The 20,302-nt window shown below is 42.0% G+C and overlaps 1 protein-coding gene across 4 annotated transcripts in view; it reads left to right on the forward strand.

The window, feature by feature from the left end:
• SOAT1 (sterol O-acyltransferase 1) overlaps positions 1-20,302 on the forward strand; it is a 47,187-nt gene that overhangs the window by 20,746 nt on the left and 6,139 nt on the right. For all 4 annotated transcript variants that reach the window (XM_027823658.3, XM_043552664.1, XM_037906018.2 and 1 more), the window contains exons 4-14: positions 7,329-7,480; positions 7,558-7,617; positions 8,553-8,660; positions 10,787-11,069; positions 12,794-12,872; positions 13,727-13,808; positions 15,639-15,684; positions 16,611-16,740; positions 17,290-17,387; positions 18,042-18,140; positions 19,205-19,340. In XM_027823658.3, the coding sequence (XP_027679459.2) occupies positions 7,329-7,480; positions 7,558-7,617; positions 8,553-8,660; positions 10,787-11,069; positions 12,794-12,872; positions 13,727-13,808; positions 15,639-15,684; positions 16,611-16,740; positions 17,290-17,387; positions 18,042-18,140; positions 19,205-19,340 (1,273 nt within the window). The remainder of the gene's footprint in view (positions 1-7,328; positions 7,481-7,557; positions 7,618-8,552; positions 8,661-10,786; positions 11,070-12,793; positions 12,873-13,726; positions 13,809-15,638; positions 15,685-16,610; positions 16,741-17,289; positions 17,388-18,041; positions 18,141-19,204; positions 19,341-20,302) is intronic.

Below are 20,302 nucleotides of genomic sequence, written 5' to 3' on the forward strand. Positions count from 1 at the left end.
GGGGCCTGGGCCAGCCCCCATGGGCGGGGGGGGCGCCGGAAGGGAGTGCCACCCATCTCCGCTCCTGGCCCCCTTACTGCTGTTCATGCTGCCCCCTTCCCCCCAAGCTGCAGACTCGCTTCTGGGGGTGGGGGGAGGAACAGGAGTAAAGGGGGACACGATCCTGAAAAGTTTGGGGACCACTGGCCTAAAGTAAGATTCAATTGCTCATGGACGGAGCTGCACACAAGAAGACAACATGCACAAGCTAATTACTGATGATCACTTTTTCAGGTAACTTTTGAAAATTCAGAATTTAAACAGCAAATTCTTACCTATCTTAGGGTTTTATAGTGCTACCCATCACCATAGTGTCTGCGTGCTTTCCATGTAAAATCAGTAGCAAAATCCTTAGCAGGTTTTTGTGGAGCCTCTGACACTTTTCTTTTCTCAGTGTGAACTGTTGCTGGAATCTAAACTTAGGTCCAAATTTTCAAATGCAGGAGCTTTGAGTTGGATCCCTAATTATAGATTTAGGCCCTAATAAGTACCTGTCTTTGAGGTGCCTAAATCCAACTGACTTGAATGAGAGTTGTGGATGCTCAGCACTCTTGAAAATCAGGCACTCTTTATTTAGGTGCCTAATTCTGTGGTCTAAGATCTGAATACTTTGTCCTTTCCTGGACTTTAAACTCTAAGCAGGAGCAGTGCACTCTTCTGTCACGCGGGTAGCACTGAGATTGAGCACAATGGTGCTTGGCTGATAGTTAAACAACTAAAGCTGTTAAGGCTGGAAAATATCACTGAAGTAAAAGTTATGGGCAACAGTTGAGAGCTAAGCTGTGAGGATGAGGCCCATCTTCTTTCGAGGATCTGGTCAGAGCAGTGGAAAGCCTGTTCTCTATCATTCAGTTTGTGATTGATGCTTTTTATGGCACAGCATGGCTCCCACAGAGAGACTCTCCCTCCTTTTGTTATGGCTCAGGTTCCACGGTAAATAGGACAATTATTCAATAATCTGATTCTCTTGTTTAAAACTCTGTGGTGCATGTGACTGGAGATCTGACTAGCTCACTTAACTGTAAGTGATTTATTAAACATTGTCTAAATAAATGGGCTTTGGGAAGCTATTGGCTGAGAACTCTGAACCTGAGACTTCAGGACCTGAAACACACTGTCCTTTTAGTAAAAGAAACCAGTTAATATCTATCTAGTTTCTAACATATGCTTCTCTTTATTTTAAAGTTTGACCTTATTCAGGTTTTAGCCAAGGGCTTCAGTTTTGTCAGCAACCTGGATATGCACAGCAGAAGCCATTGAATCAAACTCTACCAACACCACACAATGACTGTTCCCTATTTTGAGAATAGGGGAAATCTTAGATATCATGGTGGAAAATGATCTGATTACCACTGTTGATCCTTTCTTAGTTAAAACATTAAAGTGTACTTAGACTACAGAAGGAATCCTTCAGACAAATAATACAGAAATGAGTATTAACTATAGCTCAAAACTCAGTTTGAGGTCATGCTTCACATTTGGCAGTTAGAAACTGCAGCAAACACTTTAATTGTTTGAGAGAGAGCTTAATTTCTATATTTATAGATCCAGTGTTCCCGGACTAGTTGATTCACCACCGAGAGACCCAGCAACATTGGGAGGAGGCAGGGGGGCTGCTACTTCAGCCACTTTATAGTCAGCTGACAGCTCCATAAGCAGACAAAGAAATACTCAGTGTAGTGAGCAGGAGAGTGAGTAATAACTTGAACTCTGCTTGTTTGTTCAATGGCCTTATAGTTTTTTAACCCCTTCGCTTTTGGATCCATAGCAGCATTCCATTGACATGTAAGCACTGTGTGCTCCCAGAGCACTGGCCTGGTTAAACCTAGCTTGTTCCATTTCCCCCTTGTTCTCTCTGGAACACTGGTGCCTAATCATGAATTGCACCTGAAGGAACATCAGGGGACTTCTGATGTCCCATTTAAAGAAATTCACATGGGGTGGGGGGAATGTAGTACTGATTTATACTGCATTTAAACATATATTTTATTCTTTACTTCATAGTTTTTTTTGCTTTCAATAAATTTGTATTTATAGAAAGCTTTTTCTAATCACAGCTGCTTATTTCCTTGGTCCTACAGGGAAGTCATAATGCTGAATCTGTCACTTTACAATTTTTTTCATGGCTATAAGTATTGAATGATGCCTTTCTTCCGAGATTAAGCAAAAGGAAGATATTGTGTAAATGTAAATAATCAATAATGGCAAAGGGACTATTTATATTTATTTTTCTCAATTAACTATCATTTGTCTGCAGGGCCATAGAAATGGGGTGTTGAGGGACCACAGGTTCTTATAGGCTGTGGATAGGAGAATATCAGGTGGCATGGGGATGGGGGGGCAGTATAAGGCTCAGTTGTAGCTCCCCCACCCCCGAAATCCTGTAGAGTGCGTCAGTGTCGCTGTCTTTCCATTTTATTTAAAATATAGCTATTGGAGTTCAGAGGTCTGGTCCTCCCTGACCAGCCATTACAGTAGAGCAGGAAAGCTGCTGGAGATCATCCTTTACCAAAGAGTCTCAAAACTGCAGTGCTGCTTTTCCATCATTCCAAGGTGTGAAGGGCAGTTGGTCAGCCTGGTATTATATCCATATGAAATGGATCATTGCGTACTACAGGGACTATAGATTTAGCTTGATGCAGAAAATTTTCCTCAACTTGCCATCTTTCCAACATGCTTAAAGGGCCAATAGACCTACTTCCTGCAAGTACTCTAGCTACCAGCTAGCCCTGGTCCAAACATATGCCTTCCCCAGCTGGATAGATGACCTTTCAGGAGTTAGATGGAAAAAAACCCTTGTATCTTTCCTAGGCCACTTGGTTTATTAGTGGGGAAGAAGGTGTAGGGAATTATTGGCGCAGTATCAGGGGTTGTGGGGAGCTCACAAGAGCCTCAGTACTGGAATTCCTATCATCTCCCTGTATGCCCGCTACTATTGAGCTGGCTGGCGCTTGCAGAATCAGCGAGATTCCTTTTCTCCAGCTCACTGATAAGTTGAGGGGGAAAGAAAAAGGGCCAGAGCTACACATGCACTAACCATGTGCATGGGGTGGTGCTTGCCTGCATTTCAGGAGGGAGAGGGAAGTTCTGCTGCTCCTTTAATTATGGGAGTAAAGGTAGTATATGCTGAGGGCATGCATTAGCTTCCCATTGGGAAGCTTTTCTAATACCTTCCTCTGCCCTGTGGCCAATCGGGCAGACTTGGGAGAAACTGCTACTGCAAGACCACCTGCCTAGGCTCCTCCTTTCCTTGTCCCTAGCGACACTAGTAGATCATATAAGTGTGTGGGAGGGGGCAGTCCTCGGGAATGAAGAGTGGTGCCATAGTGCACCCTACTCTTGGAGCTATGACACTTCTCTGGCACAGTGCCAGGGTAAATCTTTATATATTTTTTTTTTCACTTTGGTAACCCTCATGAGGACTCTTTCCTTGTCCACCATCCCTTGCTCCTTGGGGAATGGAGAAGGGGATGTGGTGTATTTTAATATGCTGAAATTTGGAAAGGACTATTCCTACTTTCTGTAGCAGCAGGAATCCCATAACTCCTCCTTCTGGCTTCAGTTCTGGTACTTTGCTTTAGCATTCTCGTATCTACAGTGGTCTCAACCACAATCCCTGCTCAACTGAATCCTCTTCTCACCCTCTGCTTTTAAAAGGATAAATCCAGATATCCGTTGTAAAATATTAAGCCTCTTTTTAATGAATGAGTGGAAGCAATTCTAAGGGCAGTCAGCAACTTAGAACTACTGTCTCCAAGTGCTGGAGACATTTATTTGTTCCCATGGTGGTTGCTGAGCAAATATTTTCAATAAGCTAAATATTAACAGTTGCAATTTGTTTTGAGCAGAGCCGTGGACAGATCTTTGTTTGGATTGGAGAGTAGGAGACTCGGAGATTCTCCACCTCTTCAAGAAACATGCAGAGCTATCTTACAATTTGATTTTTTTTTTTTTAGCACACAATTTTATTTTCATACAATCACATCTCAAGTCTTTCACAACTGAATGTCTGAGTCTTAAGCACAATGTTCACTTAATTGACTGGGTATATTTTCCTTTTTATTACACATTACTAGTCTCTAAGAACACATCTCCCTAGATATGTGGTATTTTGGTAAAGATGGCCCCGAAAGGGAAGAAAATGTGCACCTGTTTTTCTGCTTTAGGATGTGAGAGGGCCTATTGCTTATTAGTATTTCATGCCTTGTCTAACCTGTCTTCTTTTCTAGGAATCTATGGATAGGTGGATAACTAGTAGCATTATGGTATCACGAGGAACAAGGATGAATCATGTGCAATTTGGCAGGGGAGGATGGAGAAGGGATGGTTTTTTTAAAAAGTCTATCCAACTCAAAACACCTGGAAAAATAACGGGGAGAAAATCTGTGTAAGATCCAAACGCATGTTGCTCTACAACAGTTCCAGCTGTTAGCTTCTCCAAAGAGTCATTTGGTCTTCCCTTGTCTGTTGTTTCTCTCTGTATTCCTCTTCTAAGGTAAAGAATCAGGAGAAACTTTCAGGCTTTCATTATACATCATAAAGAAGCAAAAATGCATGATCATGACATTTACTGATCTCAAAGGTGAGCTGCAACAGAAAGTTGGTTACTCAGCTTTCTCTTTCCTAGATACCATGTGATAATGTCTTGGGTAAAAGCTGCACCTCTCAAAAGTACCAGTTGTGAGATTGCAATTATCTATTTTATAGTGAATTTCAAGGTATCTTAGAAAGGGAAAATAAAGAAGCTTGAAGAATTTTTAAAATGAATAATCTATCAGTGGAATGATTATTAGCTAGCTATTCCAATGATAGAAAATAAAAAAGTGGACATCAAATAATACCTAGAAATTTTTCTTTATAAGACATTATCCTTGTGTGATCCTTCCTGGCAGCACCCCAAAATGGGGTGACTCATTGTAGGACACTCTTTTAATTTAAAGCCCCTATTTTTGAAATCCGTTGCCTAGAAATGCTCATCTCTTATGCTGCGGAAGTTTAATCTTTGTAAGATTAGTTTCTGGAAAGATTCTGGAGTAGAGCATTGTTGTCTTACTAGTTAGCTTTCACCATCTTTCCTCCCCACCAGGCTGGTGTTTTGAGGAGCAACCCAACTGCAGGTATTTAACCAGGGGCCAGATGCTCAAATGGTGTAGATCAATGTAGTTCCTCTAACGTGAGGCTAAGAATCTGGCCCCATATCTCTTGCAGTCTGTTTCTCATAGTCTCTGGATTTTCAAGAAGAATTAACTTTGCATGGCTCTCTGGTCTTCCTGAGGCTAATGTTTATGCCAGGGGTGGGCAAACTATGGCCCATGGGCCGCATCCGGCCCTTCAAACATTTTAATCCGGCCCTCAAGCTCCAGCCAGGGTGCGGGTTCTGGGGCTTGTCCCGCTCTGCGCATGCCAGGTCTCCATGCGGCTCCTGGAAGCAGCAACATGTCCCCCCTCTGCCTCCTATGCGTAGGGGGAGCCAGGGGACTCCGCACTCTTCCCCCACCACCATGGCCAGTGGGAGCTGCAGGGGCAGTGCCTGGGGACGGGGCAACATGCAGAGTCGCCTGGCCACGCCTCCGCATAGGAGCCAGAGGGAGGACATGCTGCTGCTTCTGGGAGCCGCTTGAGGTAAGCGCCACCCAGAGCCTGCACCCCTGATTCCCCCTCCCACCCTCTGAACCCCTCTGTCCCAGCCTGGGGCACCCTCCTGCACCCCAGAATCTACACCCCCAGCCGAAGCCCTCACCCCCTTCCGCAACCCAACCCCCAGTTTCTTGAGCATTCATGGCCCGCCATACAATTTCCATACCCAGATGTGGCCCTTCGGCCAAAAAATTTGCCCACCCCTGGTTTATGCTGTTGCTTGCATCTCAGGATATATATATAATCTCTCTCTCTCTCTCTCTCTATGTATGTATGTATGTATTTGGGAAAACTTTCACTACCAAACTTTCACTACCACTGCTTCTGCCATATTTCTTCTGTGGGTGAGAAGAACACTTCACTATCCAGAACTGTCAATCTAGCACATACTAGCAGTAATAGTTTTCTTTACACAGTCAGTCTGAAGACATCTTACAGGTTGTCTGAAATTTACCATTTTAACTCCCTTGCAAATAAGCTGGACACTTCCCTTGCATCAGCACAATCTTCAAACTGTAGACTGCTTTATCGTGCGTTTCCTAGTATGTTACAAGCTGGAAAGCAATGTGCAGCTAGGAAATGGGTTATACAAACTGGTAATATAGGCTTTAAGCAAAAATTCCTTCAGCTGTCATTGAAGTAATTGAGAATTTAACATTACAGCATAAGACCTCTTTTTTGTTATCCAAACACCCTTATGATAAACCATTGGACCCACAGCAGACTTTTGCATGGAGAGGGAAGAATAAAAATTGTGTACAATTTATTGTCAAATCACCTCTGAGCATGCGGTAATTGCATACCTAGTTAGCTCTGTCCCTTTGACAATACAGTGCAAGCATCTTAGCCTGGCATGCAGGAATATTTTAATTGGAAACTGTAAATATCAAAAGTACAAGTGGCATAATCTTTCCACAATGCAAATCAAAGGGCTTGGCCTTGCAAGGTACTAAGAACCCTTAGTTCTTCTTGACTCTAATGGGAATCCGAGGGCTCAGTACTTCGGGGCCTATTTGCTTGATTTTTCTCTGTTGCTACTGTTTCATCTACAATTGCATTTTCACATGTTGCCCTGTAATCACAGCCATGCAGAAAACTGCCTCTAGCCAAAGAACGGCAGTAGCACAGTTGTGAATTCCTTTCTTTCCTCTTCCCACGTTCATTTTGATAGGGTGTAAAATTCAAAGACTAGTTGGGACCATTTTGTTCATGTGAGAAATTAATTTGCAACTCTACCCCATTAACCTCCCCCAAAAACTTACATGGTTAAACATAAAAACTGTGGAAGCAAAAGGCACTGTCCTCATAGTGCAACATGGGCAATCTAGTGGTACATCATGTGTACCAGTTCTGACATTCTTGTGTTTAAATATGTAACATAACGTTGTGTGAATGCAGGGATTTGTTTCCAGGGATAGGAGGTTACATTTAACTTACTTGGTCCCACATCTTATGACGTACATGCAACCCCTAATTTTTACTTTTCACCTTCTTTAAATGTTATCTCCAGAATATCAATAGCTTTCCTCTCTTCTGCATTGTATCAAAAGATGAATAAGCATTATTCAAAGCACAATTCATGGTAGCGCTTCACAGCTGACTCAACCCATCAAGGCATAAAAAATAATGTGAACCTATTTCCACTTTATCAGGAGTTGAAGCCAGCATTCATGAAGGAGGTGGACAGTCACTTTACAGAGTTTGTGAACCGTTTGATAGCAAAGGCTGTGCTTCTGGAATCCTCCACAGCAACATCCACCTTCCCTGCAGCTACCTGCTCAGAGAGAGACCTGCACAAAACCAAGTAAGCTGGTTCCTGGATGAGGTTATGTTTCCTGCAACCTTTAACATTTTTGTCTTTAATATTCTCCTTCTTCACAGGGGCTTGAGAGCACCTCCAGAACATGGAAAGCTCTTTACTGCTAGGAGATCCCTGTTGGAGTGAGTACTTTTAACTGCACCTGTTGTTTCTGAAGCATACTGGCTAAAAGTGCCTCACTTGGCCACCCTCAGTATCTTTACTTTGGGACCTCTGCTTTATTATAGTTGAGCCCTTTCTTTCTATGTCCGATTCCTGTTGAATAATTTTTTTCCAGCCATCTATCGTTGCAAATGTCCCTGGAGCTTTATCTCTAAGAAAATGGGTATTTGTTGCGCCTTGTATCTTTAGGGGAAGGATAATGGTTCTCTGAAGCTACAAAGCAGTGTAGCTTGCTTGCCTGCCTTTCCCATATGTAGAGGGTTCTGTAAACCTTTTCCCACATGCCCGTGTCCACATGTGCTAGAAAGATGGTGATAGTGGGAGGCATTAGGAATAGCTGTAGCCCAGTTGGATGGCTGCCACAGCACAACACTTGTTGGCTCCTCAAATCTAAATTCCTTTTGGGAGAAACTGTTTGTTGCTTGTATTCATTGCTTTTAACGGACCTGTCTCAGTTGTTGACTGCTGACAGTCCCCCTTAAATTCTTATGCAAGTCATTTAATCTTGTGACTAATTCTCCCTGTGTAAAAATAAGGTTGAGGGTTACCTACCCCACCTTCAAAGAAAGAACTTAGAGATCTTCAGGTGGAAGTACTATATGAGAACCAAGTGTCTTTTATTCACAAGCATTAACTAATTCGAACAACACCCCTGTGAGGTAGTTGTATCTATTATCATCCTCTTACAGATGGAGAAAGTGAGGAACGGAGCTGTGACTTAGTCATGTAGCAAGTCAGAACTATAACCCAGATCTCTTGTCTCCTAGTTGTGCTGTACTTTTTGGGGCATGTTTCACATTGAAAGGAAACATTTGGAAGAGAAAGTACTGTAGATACTATATGCTATTTGTATGTGTGCTAATGATATTGCTCTTCATTTGGACCACTTCCCCAGTGAGCTGTTTGAAGTGAACCACATCCGGACAATCTACCACATGTTCATTGCGCTCCTCATCCTCTTCATTCTCAGCACACTTGTAGTAGACTTTATTGATGAAGGAAGGTAAGAAAGTGTGTTGAAAGGGAAGCACTTACACATTGAAAATTGATAATTAAAAATTAGTGGTACATAAAGTTACAAAATGAGGGGAAACTCATACTCTAAGTGTAATGCTGTGTGGACAGGTAATAAAACTTGTAAATAGACTCAACAAGCTTTAAAATTGTGCTAGAATTTACATTCTAGACAGACACGGCAATCACAGAAGGCGTGGGGGAGATAGTGAGCAATTTTGTCATATGGCTCATAGGCTTTGGGCACATCCTAGAAATATTATATCCAATGTAATTGGGCTAGAGGCTCGTGGTTCTTGAGAACTTAACATAAAGGTAGATGATAGCTTCTTTTCATTATGTTCTCAGAGCACCAGAATTATGAGCTGGATGGTGGTGGTTCTTTTATGTCAAGTGAAGGGGACAGTATAGACAGTTTTGAATTATGGCAAATACTTTGGCAGTCTTCTGTCCTGCATTAGTAGACTATACTGAACACACTTCTGGAGGACTGTACTATTGCTAAATAGATGTAAATTAAGTTATTCTAAGAGAACCTTGAAGGTCCTGGAACAGACTCAGTTGTGACTGTCCTTAGATGCTTGTAGCCAGTCCTGAACATGCTTGAGAGAGAGTCTTCCTCTGAGTTGTTGACTCTATTGCTTATACTGTAGCTGTTTTTGGCAGCTATCCTTGTAGATTACAAGTGAAATTACATGGTTATCTTATAAGACAACTTCCTTGTTTTTTATGTCTCAGAACCAGTTATGAAATGACTTGATGTTAGTGTTTTTTCATCTCTGATTGAGAGCTGGCATGTATAGTTCTGGATGAATGTAAACTGGCAGCAACTTGGGTTTCCAAATGGAAGCTTAGCTTTGTTTCTCAGTTGAAAGTGATGTGGGCAGCAGGGGAAGAATTGGATGGCTCTACATTGGAGACTTGTCTTCCATACAGAGGAACAGATTGTCTGTAATTTGTCATAATAGTATCTGCAGTAATATCCTTTTTTTTTACTGTCTTCCCAAATAGATCTGATAGTGTCTCAGGGTACAGTTTGTAATCCCAATATGAGTCCGGATGGGAATGAATACATTTTAAGGTTTTGTGTGTTTGTGGTATGTGTACCTGCAAGGTCATCCTGAGCCAGCAGAGTTTTAAATCTATAGAGTGAAGGCCCTTCTTAGGGAGAAGGGCTAGAAATCTAAAACTTCTAAATCAGACTAGATTCTAGAGGAGGGGGGAAAACATGAAGGACCAGTCACAATATTCACGTGTGAAGATTTGAACTGTTTCTTCATGATTCTAAATATAACCAACCATGTTCTATAGCAAATCTACCTGGGATTTAATTCCACTTTTTTTTTTAAAACAAAGTAGACTTAATGCTAGATTTGTAAAGGTACTTAAGTATCTAGTGGGATTTTCAAAGGCACCTAGGTGTCCAACTCCTATTAAAATCAGTAGGTATTAGGCGCATAGGTACTTCTGAAAATCCACACTAGGTGCCTATCTGCATCTTTGGGTGCCTAAATATCTTTAATAATCTGACCCTGAGTTCTTGTGAAACATGCTAAAGTGACACCTCTGGAGACTGAAATCCTGTTCATCCACAGAACAAGTACAGCCATGGAGGCATCAATAGAAACTTTTCTCACTTCCCAGTAAATGTCTTCTCCCTGTTTTGGAGGGACCCTCGCTAGAAGTAAGAGAAGTTCTGTCTCCGGGTCTCACCCTGGTATTGATTTTAACAAAGCATTTAAGCACATGCTTACCCTTAAGTGCATGCTTAAGCTCATCCCTCTTAACAAAGAACTTAAGCATGCGCTTCCATAAAACGTGCACTTAAATCCCATTGAAGCCTATATGCCTTAGGGTTAAGCATGTGCTTGCACGTGTTGCTGAGTCAGACCTTAGTCTTTCAGCCAGTCAGTGTTGCCAACAAGAGTGAGTGTGGTTTGGTTTTGCACAATGCACTTGTCAATTTAGAAATTGAACTGAGATCACCTACCAGCTGTTGTCTGCTAATGTCACTTTCTGTGACCACTGCAGAACTGGGTTGGAAGCTTTCATGAAAAGAGATAGTGAACACCACATACCACTAATCTGGCTTTGTGTCATATCTGTTTCTTTTAGGCTGGTGCTTGAATTTGATCTTTTGGTCTTCGCTTTTGGCAAGTTTCCTGTTGTCATTTCCACCTGGCTCTGCATGTTTCTGTCAACGTTCATTTTACCCTATGGCCTCTTCCTGCAGTGGGCGCAGGGCCACAGTTGTTCCTCCCAGCGGAAAATCCGCTCCCTCTTCTTCGGGACGCTCTTCATGCTCTTCCAAACCATCGGGCTTGGGCTTGGGCCAGCGTATGTTGCTGTGTCGTACTCTCTACCTCCAGCCTCTCGGTTCGTTGTAATACTTGAACAGGTGGGTCCCTGCATGGTGACTTTAGAGGCAGGACAGTCAATGACTTTGCATGCCAGAAAATTTAATCTAGGAAAGAACTTATTGAAAAGCCTTTTTTTCTCTTCAAAGATATTGTAGTGCCTGTCTCTGCATGCGAGACAGTAGCAATTTGTAACTAAGAGACCTCATTACTCTTGGCAACTATTTCTGATTTTTTTAAAATCATATTTTCTATTTTATTCACAGGCTTTCAGTAATTGTACCGTTTGCCAATGAATCAAAATTCAGCATCTGTTAATATGATACAATTGCATTAGACTATTGCATATATATTTTTAAATATCATCTGTTTGCAGACAAGGTGTACCCATGTTACTGCTAGAAGCAAGAGAGACCTGGAAACACTTGAAATAGTGCCAATTCCCAGTATTGGCTGCTTTTAGAACAAAAGTAAAAATGCAAGGCCACTTGACCGTTGTCTGTGATGTAAATTAATCTAGTCGTCACACAACAGAAAGGTGCAATACCCATAAAGAGGGCAGAACAAATCTGTGTAATTTCTAAAGCTTTAATTTTGGGTTGTCTTGCAACCTCACACTAATTTTACTTGCTGCTCTGTCAATGAAGAGTGCAGATGATAAATATATTCAAAAACGGGAGGGAATGGTTTTGAACGGTCTCCCTCTAAAATAGCCATTCACCACCTTGGTGATTGACTTCTAATACTGTAGTTCTAAATTCAAGCAGTTTTTTGTGCACCATGCATCTAAATATGAAGACTACATATATCCTCTTGTAAGATCTGTGGTAAATAAAATATTTGGTCAGTTTGACCCAAACAGCAAACGGTTTAATGTAGCAAACTTTGCTCCTATGGCCCAAGTGATGCATGACATTAGCTGCTTTATAATACTCTGTGGTATTGCACAGAATAATCTTTCAGTTGTATCCCAAGTAGGAAGGTGGTAACTGCACAGTTCCATTTTGAGGGAGCTAATCTTGAGTAGATTAAACATAATTGAGAGTTAGAACAGTTCTAGCTTTTATTAAAGGGGGTCAGATTTTTACCTTAAACTCCCATTAAACATGTAGTGCTGGCCTAAACAGAGAAATTAAGATCCTTCTTGAACAATTATATTAATTACAAAGGAGAGGTGTACGCCTGTACTGTGATCCAGAAATGTTCTTAATAGCTACGTTTGACATTAGTTGGTTATTGCATATTCATGTTTTGTGTTCTGAATGTATTCACAACAGTCCTGATGTTTGTAATTCTAGAAGCAGTTGTCACTGTGGGTGTCTCAAAACGGGAGTTGCCAGCACTCAGGGAGCAAGTTTGAGGAGTATCAACTGCCAAGCAGTTATCAGTTCCTGAGAGGAAATTGGGGGGGGCAAAAAAAGTGAATTGAATAGTAGCTGGTGGCATCATGTGCTGGTGGCATCTTGCTTCAACTCCTAAGTGGTATTTTTGTTGATCAGTTAAAAAATGGAGCAATATACTCAATAAATAAATCTAGATTAACAACAATCATCTCAATGTTGAGAAAAGCTGGAGTATCAAAATGATGTGATTCATTGCTTCAGTCTCGATCGTGTTCGGTTAACCTGGCTAACGTTTTATTGACTTCCGTGTCAGATGGCACATGCACTGGACTGGGGCTCATTTTTATTTCCACCTATTTAAGTGCAGAGGCTGAGGAAGTTAAATTGTGAAAAACGGAATCTTGGGCACTCTTGTTTTACAGGTACGTCTAATTATGAAGGCTTATTCATTCATTAGGGAGAACGTTCCTCGGGTCCTGTCTTCAGCCAAGGAGAAGTCAAGTGAGTAACTTACCCTGCTTCCACTTGACGTTTGTGGATAAGTTGTTTTACTCTTTGCTCCCTGAGTCCTCCTTCCTCTGGGGGTGAAATTCACCCATATACATATGGTCAGCCCAAGGCTTCTGTGCACCATTTATACTCTCAGGTGTAAGTGGGTCTTTAATGTGGCTAGAGTAGTGCATGGGCTCTCTGGTGGCCCTCTGCATAGAAGTGAATTTCACCTGGGGCAACTGAGTTGTTATAAAGTGGAATTAGAACTGGTTTTAGAGAGACAGTAAGTTGTCCAAGACATCAAGGTTTTTCTATGTGCTTTTAGTGCTGGGGGGGGGGAGGGGGTCGGGTCTTGCTACCACTGGGACATCCTCAAGAAATGGTAGAGGGGACTTCGGTGTAATGCTTCAATCCAAAGGACAGCACCTCTAAGAGGGCAGCAGCCCATCTAGAACTGCACAGAAGTGTAAGCATGGAATAAGAGCCCACATGCTGGTGTGGGACTTGGTCTGCCAACGTTCTGGCCCTGAGGTACACATACCAGTAATCATGACACACTGGCAGCAACGCCTTTAGAAATGGGACCGTGTGTAATGACTGTCAATTTAACAATGTTGTGCACTGAGTGGCTGCACTGGTTTATCTGAACTACATGTCCCAAGCAGAATTCCTGCTAATTACTAATCTGTTTGTTTTTCCTCTGTTGTTTTTTGGCAATCTAAGGATTCTGCCTCCTTTACTAAAGTCTTCAGGGTGAGGGCTAGTGAGGAGGCCTGGGTTAAGTATGCAGAAGGCTAGTGAGGGAAGCACAGTGCCTTCAGTATGCTGAATGCTTCACTACCAAATACTCTTTGCTCTTTCAGGCACCATCCCAGTTCCGCAAGTTACCCAGTATCTGTACTTCCTCTTTGCTCCCACCCTCATCTACAGGGACAACTATCCCAGGTAATGTCAACGACACTCATATCTTTATGTAGTAGTCTAAAAGTCTGAGCTAAGTTTAATGCCTCTGAAGTGGGAACTACCCCCACTTTACTGAGGCACAGAAAGAGAAGGTGAGTTTCTGCAGGTCATATGCCAAACTACTGGCAGAGCTGGAAATAGCACCCCAATGACCTGACTCAGACTTGCCCTCTGCTAGCCATTCTCCTGACAGTTTTTCAGAAAAGCTCCTACAATACCTAGAGTTAGATCTAGGAATGAAACAACCAGATGCTGAATGGCTTTAGAAAGAAATGGAACTCTGAAGACTATTGCCTTAGAATTTACTTAAATTTGAGTATCTGCCATAATATGGAGTTGTTAAGCAGCTCCATCTCTTGGATTTGAGGAGGAACTACAGGTACCTCCTAAATACACTTAGCCCAGGAGTTCTCAAACTTTCATAGTATGGGTCCCATTTTAGTGGCACTGTCTAGTAGACTAACTCTCCTCCCATTCACAGTTGTGCAGACCACTATCTCCTAACGTGATTGCATATTGTTAGGGGGCTTATTCCTTCACCCACTCACTTCCCTGGTCCTTCTCGCATGAACAGAGAGCAACAATACCCGAAGTCCAAAGGTGCAAACAATTTGATGTTTATTGGGGTGAACTTCCAGCAAGCATGATTCCAGTTTCCTTCCTTAGTATCCTCCTTCCCAGCTTTGACACCACAGAGCCTTACACCTGTGTCCCTGTTCCCATTCCTGCCCTTAGCAAAACAGGATTCCAGTTTCCCCACTCCCATTCCCTGTTCCCATCTCCCCCTTTAGCAAAACATGATTGCAATTTCCTTACCCCATTCCCTGTTCCCATCTCCCCCACAAACACCCACCCCCTCCCACCCATGCCCCCTCACTTCCTCATTGACTACAGATTATATAGTAAAACTTGAGTTCTGCTTAGCTATACCTTAACCAATCATTTTCCTGAAATTTAACTAACCAATCCTAACATATTGTAACATGATTATGTAACCAATTATATCCCACCACCTTAATTAGTTTACACCCAGCAAAATTAATTATACAGCAGACAGGAACAATCACAGAACCAGACAGAGATTATACAAACAATAGCAAAGTGGGAACTATAATGACAAAACAATACAGAAGTGAGGATTTCACATCCCAGTATTGATAAGTGAGTTCTTGCCAGACAGGATGCTATCAAACTAAGCTTCCTTTTACATTTTCTAGGCACTTCCCTTTCTCTGGAGGTGATAGGCATTATCAGGACAGGATTGTATTCCTAACAGCCCAATAGCACCTTCTTTCAATGTGACTAGTTTGGAATGTGAGGATGTGACTGGTCGCTTCCTAGCTTATGGCTGCCTCTGCTGCTTAGCCAAAGGCCTTAGCCTAAGCACAGGGCCTCAGACTGTCACAGTAAGAAAAGGCCCTTACACCGGCAGACAGTGATTTTGATTCTCTTTTGTATACCTCTAGAACTAGCCAAGTGATAAGAATACACCTAAATTCTTAGAGTATAGGCCTTTACAGACAGGCCTGAATATCTATATCCTAACACATATGTCCATGGAAATTACAGCAATTTCTTACATGTGAAAGTAATATATTTTGCTGTCTTATTGCAGTTTACAGCTGGCAGTAAGGAGGAGCCATGAGCTTTCTACAGACCATCAATATTTCACAGACTAAACCTCTAATTTAAACAAAGGGTTCTGTGCTCAAGGGATGGGATGGTTACAGAATGCAGTTGTACTGGGTGAGATCCTTGCTGCCCCAAAAGAAGAGTTTGTTAGATGTAACATTATGCTTTTTCTCTTTGTAGGAATCCCATGATAAGATGGGGTTATGTAGCTACCAAGTTTGCACAGGTGAGTCTAGTTTAGTTTTTGATCATCTTAACACATGTCCAGAGAATTCTCAGATTCTATCAGATGGAATTGCCAAGCACTTTCTGCTTGAGGCGTCAGCTTATGTGAATTACTCAGCAATGAGTTTCACAGTGTGATGTGATCTGGAGTTCTGCCGCTTCACAAGGAATCCTTCTTTGCATCTAAATGGCACTAACAAAGGGGCCCAGCTCCCTCTTGACTAGGCTGTTCTTGATGTGGAAGGAAAGGGGGTGAAAAAATGTGTACAGTAGTTATGGTAAAGTATGCACATTTATAATGGCACTTAGGTGAGCTGAAAAGCCAATTAAAAAGTGAGTCGGTGTTCAACCAGTCAAATTATTGTATTGACAGAACTTCCCTGTCTTAAAACTTTGAATAGGGAGTTGCCTGAACCAAAACCAGGTTTTTGAACGGCCTGGCCTGTTGTAAATCTTCTCAGATGGAAGAGAAGTGGAGAATATAATATAACTTAATATATAATGTGTGCTCAGATCTGTCTCAATGTCTTGGGTAGATCCAAATTGTGAGATTTCGCAGTTTATTTTGGGCATCAGCATAAAACTACTCAGCTTTATCATCTTCTAGCACTATATTAGAACTGCTCACAGCTGCCAAGCCAGTAGGTGGACTTGGAGAAATTTATAAAGCTACTCTGGCAGAACAGTGACAATGCACTGACATTACGACACCAGCTATCGGGGAACAATACTCCAACATAAATTGAAAGCAAAAAAATAGAATATTATGGGAGTTTCATGGATGTTGTCTCTAATCCAAAAAGTTTGAGTTGTGGGAAGTTATGGGTGGTGCCATTGTTTCTCTCCCTTCTGTAGAGAGTTGCAATGTTACAGATGTTAATTGTGCATTAATTTTTCTTATGTAGTGTGACTGCTCTTGTGTTACAGGTGATTGGTTCGCTTTTTTATGCTTACTACATCTTTGTGCGACTCTGCATCCCTCCATTTCGGAACATAAGTCAGGAACCCTTCAATCTGCGAGGGCTGGTCCTCTGCATTTTCAATTCCATCCTGCCAGGTGAGACCCAGATGGCTGTGCAACATTATAACCTTCCTCCATTTCCCACTCAGGCTAGACTTGTAAAAGGAGGGTTCGGAGAAGGTGCCAAACTCCTGTCCACAGGATTTATGTGAGATGGGTGGTTTTTCATAGGGAGTGGAGAATTGGTCACTATAGCAGATATGGCTGCCCTGCAGTGCACCTGTCCTGTGATAACTAAGAGGATAACTAGCTGTTCTGTTGTTAAATAAGACTTTTCTCCATGAAAGTTCAGCAGTGGGATATTATAGCTTGAGGGCACTAGAGATTCAAACAGAACGTCAAATTTTAATTCTGGCTCCTTTGACAACTGTCTCTGCACCATAGAGCAGCCTGTGTGTCCCGTGTGGTGAGATTACCCTTTAAAAATGATAGTTATAGATTGATCAATACAAAATCTGGTTCCTCCTGTTAAACCTGTTTGCAGCAGACACAGTTTGATGGCTCTGTTTATGTATCCCTGGTCACAGATGAGTAAACCAAAAGATGTTGTGAAATGAGTCTGTTTTTTTTGTTCTGTATCCCCAGGTGTTCTGATTCTCTTCTTGGTCTTCTTTGCATTCCTTCACTGCTGGCTTAATGCATTTGCTGAGATGCTGCGCTTTGCAGACAGAATGTTCTACGAGGTAACAAGGTCTTTCTTCTGCAATGTCTGTAGATGTTGCTGCTGTTCTCTACAGATGCTATCTTTGTTAATCAACCCCAAATGAAATTATTTTAGTTTTATGATGTTCCCTGAATTGCTTTCTCCAAATGAAATGGGGGCAGGAGAGGAAAAGAACTTCAGAAAGCTCTGCTGCTTGAGGCATACTAGCAGCAGAAATACTACTGATGTTCATTGTAGGGAAAGTTCCTTCTCCAAAGTCCCTCTAGATCAGGATTGAGGCATCCCAGTGGGGCATTGTGGGGGAAGCTTGGCCTGCCAATGCTTGTATTACATATTCTGTGAGTGAACAGGACTTCAGCTACCAGAGCTGTCAAATCTTTTCATTGGCATGACAATAACTTAAATTTTTCCTTCTATTTGACCACTGCAGTTCCATAGAACTCAGTTATTGGAGTAACTGTCCTACCCCTGAAAGATAAAGATGCTACAGATGCCATAACCGATGCAATCTTGCAGTGCAACTTGTTAAATTAAGTGGGATGATAGACTGTGTGGCTAGAACAACTAGTCTGCTCAGACATTTGCAAACTTAGTTTTCAAAAAAGAGTTAATGGAAGACTTGTCACTAACTCCAACTGTGTGCCCTCTTCTCTTCTTTAACTGTGTGTTACAGGATTGGTGGAACTCCACATCATATGCAAACTATTACCGAACATGGAATGTGGTGGTACATGACTGGCTGTATTACTATGCTTACAGGGACTTCCTGTGGGTGAGCAGCAAGCCGACTTAGTCCTCATTCTTTACCTGTCTTTGAAACACTAACCTCTTTTTCTGAAAAAGTAAGGGGGTGGGTATAAGAGGGGAGCTAAGACCATTCCTCGTGAGAAAATAAGTAGTTTGTATTGCTAGAGTCCTCATTGGCTTTGGAAGGGCACTGATGTGGAGAAGTGCTCTGGAATAGCTTTCATCCAGCAAGGTTATTTCTGCAATTATGCAGAAATCACTGAAGAGGATGACAAAGGAGGAAAATGTGGTGAAGTGTGAATTAATGTGGTGTAGCAATGGAATCCATATTAGAACTTGGTAATTGTTTTGAATAAATGAATGTCCAGTAAAAGCTCCTCCCTATTTCTATGCCAATTTTACAGATGCCAATGTCTTGTCCTGTAGAGATGCAAAAAAGCCTTGCTTTTTGATTGATCTGATGACTAACAAAAAGAGTCAGTGACTGACAAACTAGTGATCTTCTGACCTTTGAGGGGGGGATCACAGAGCCTTTCCTGCAGGGTGGGAGGGGAGACTTAGGTTAAAAATTTAACTGTAGACAAACTAGTAACCTGATGGTGAAACGCTGCTTCATGGTGCATTCAGGGATGTGAATGACCAAATTCAGTGTCCTGGTATGGGCAGCCACTTATGCATGTTTGGAGTACCATTGAGTTCACTAGTTTACTCACATGCATAAAGTGCAGGACTGGGGCCTAATCTAGTGCTTTAATGAAAGGTAGCAACTGAACCTAATAGTATGTTGATTCACAGAACTGTTACATTCAGGCATGGTAATATGTTGTTTGAATAGATGAGGTTTGGTGTGTTCTCAGGAAGTGAAAAGCAGAGTAGAAATCCCCCAAAGAATAGACACTTTCCTTAATCTAAGGAATCTGGAATGTGTATGGCATTTTAAATATAGAGCTCCTCATGCATAGCAGGGGCAGACCCTAACTAGTCCATTAAAATGACTAAGTGAATTAACTTCTAGTATAAAATAGAATAAAGTACAACAGAACAGTTGTGTATTCGATATCTTCCCCCCCCCCCTCTTCCCATCACCAGTTCTTTGGTAAGAAGTTCAAAGCTGCTGCTATGCTGTCTGTCTTTGCTGTCTCAGCTGCCGTACACGAGTATGTCCTGGGAGTCTGCTTTGGTTATTTCTATCCAGTCCTCTTCTGCCTCTTCATGTGCTTTGGAAGTAAGTCACCAGGAAAGAGTTTGGTAAAAAATAAAATATACAACTGTGGTAAAGCCCAGAGACTAAAATGGTGATCAGGCTCTGTTGGGCTAGTTGCTCTTCAAACACTTGCAGAAATGTTTCCTGTAGAAGAGTTCCAGTTGGAGACCCAAATCCTGCAAACACATGCGTCCAAGGGGTCCCATTAAAGAGTTACTTATGTGTTTTCAGGATTGGGGTCTAAGGAGGCAAGGAATATAAGGGCAAGGGAAATTGTTATTGCTATACAACTAGCCATATACATATTTCCATGCATATATAACCTACCAAGTTAATGTATATAAAAATGGGCAGTGAACTTATAACAACATAACTTTTCCCTTTAGCCAGCCCCTCAAGGATGAGTTACCACGCTTCTGCCTAGTAGCCAATATTTTTATTTTTAAAGCAATAGCATGGGGGAGTAGTTGCTCAGTTTTTATCTTGCTACAGTGACTGATGTGTATAGGTGTAGCCTTCCAGCATTGAGTCGGAGGATGGCATCTTCCCTTTCCCCTGTCTCTTTTTGTGGGAGCATGAGTGCAAACGTGTTTACTTTGTGGGTGATGATTGTTATGGGGCAGGCACAGCTGCCTTCCACCCCCTGCTCTGCCAGCGCTCTTCACTCCTGTGCTATAGCACACTACCACTCCCGTTCTAAGCTGAAGCTGCCAGATGGACCTGGTTGTTGGCCAATTGCCTGGTAGTCTTGTAGGGAACAAACCTGCCAATGTGATACATATCACTTGTGAAAGAAGGTAATGAGCATGCTTTCCTGTGCTGTATGGACTTTTCCCATAATGTGCCATCAATACAGTGGAGACATGGAAAGCAGTCTGATGATCAAACTAATTTAATGGAAATGAAAGGAGAAGTCAAGAGATGAATTGGCTCTTGATGTGTGTTAAAATTGGCTCTTGATGTGTGTCTGAGCTTGCAGATGT

This window comes from Chelonia mydas, chromosome 8 (genome assembly GCF_015237465.2).
Source record: "Chelonia mydas isolate rCheMyd1 chromosome 8, rCheMyd1.pri.v2, whole genome shotgun sequence".
Taxonomy (NCBI): Eukaryota; Metazoa; Chordata; order Testudines; family Cheloniidae; genus Chelonia; species Chelonia mydas.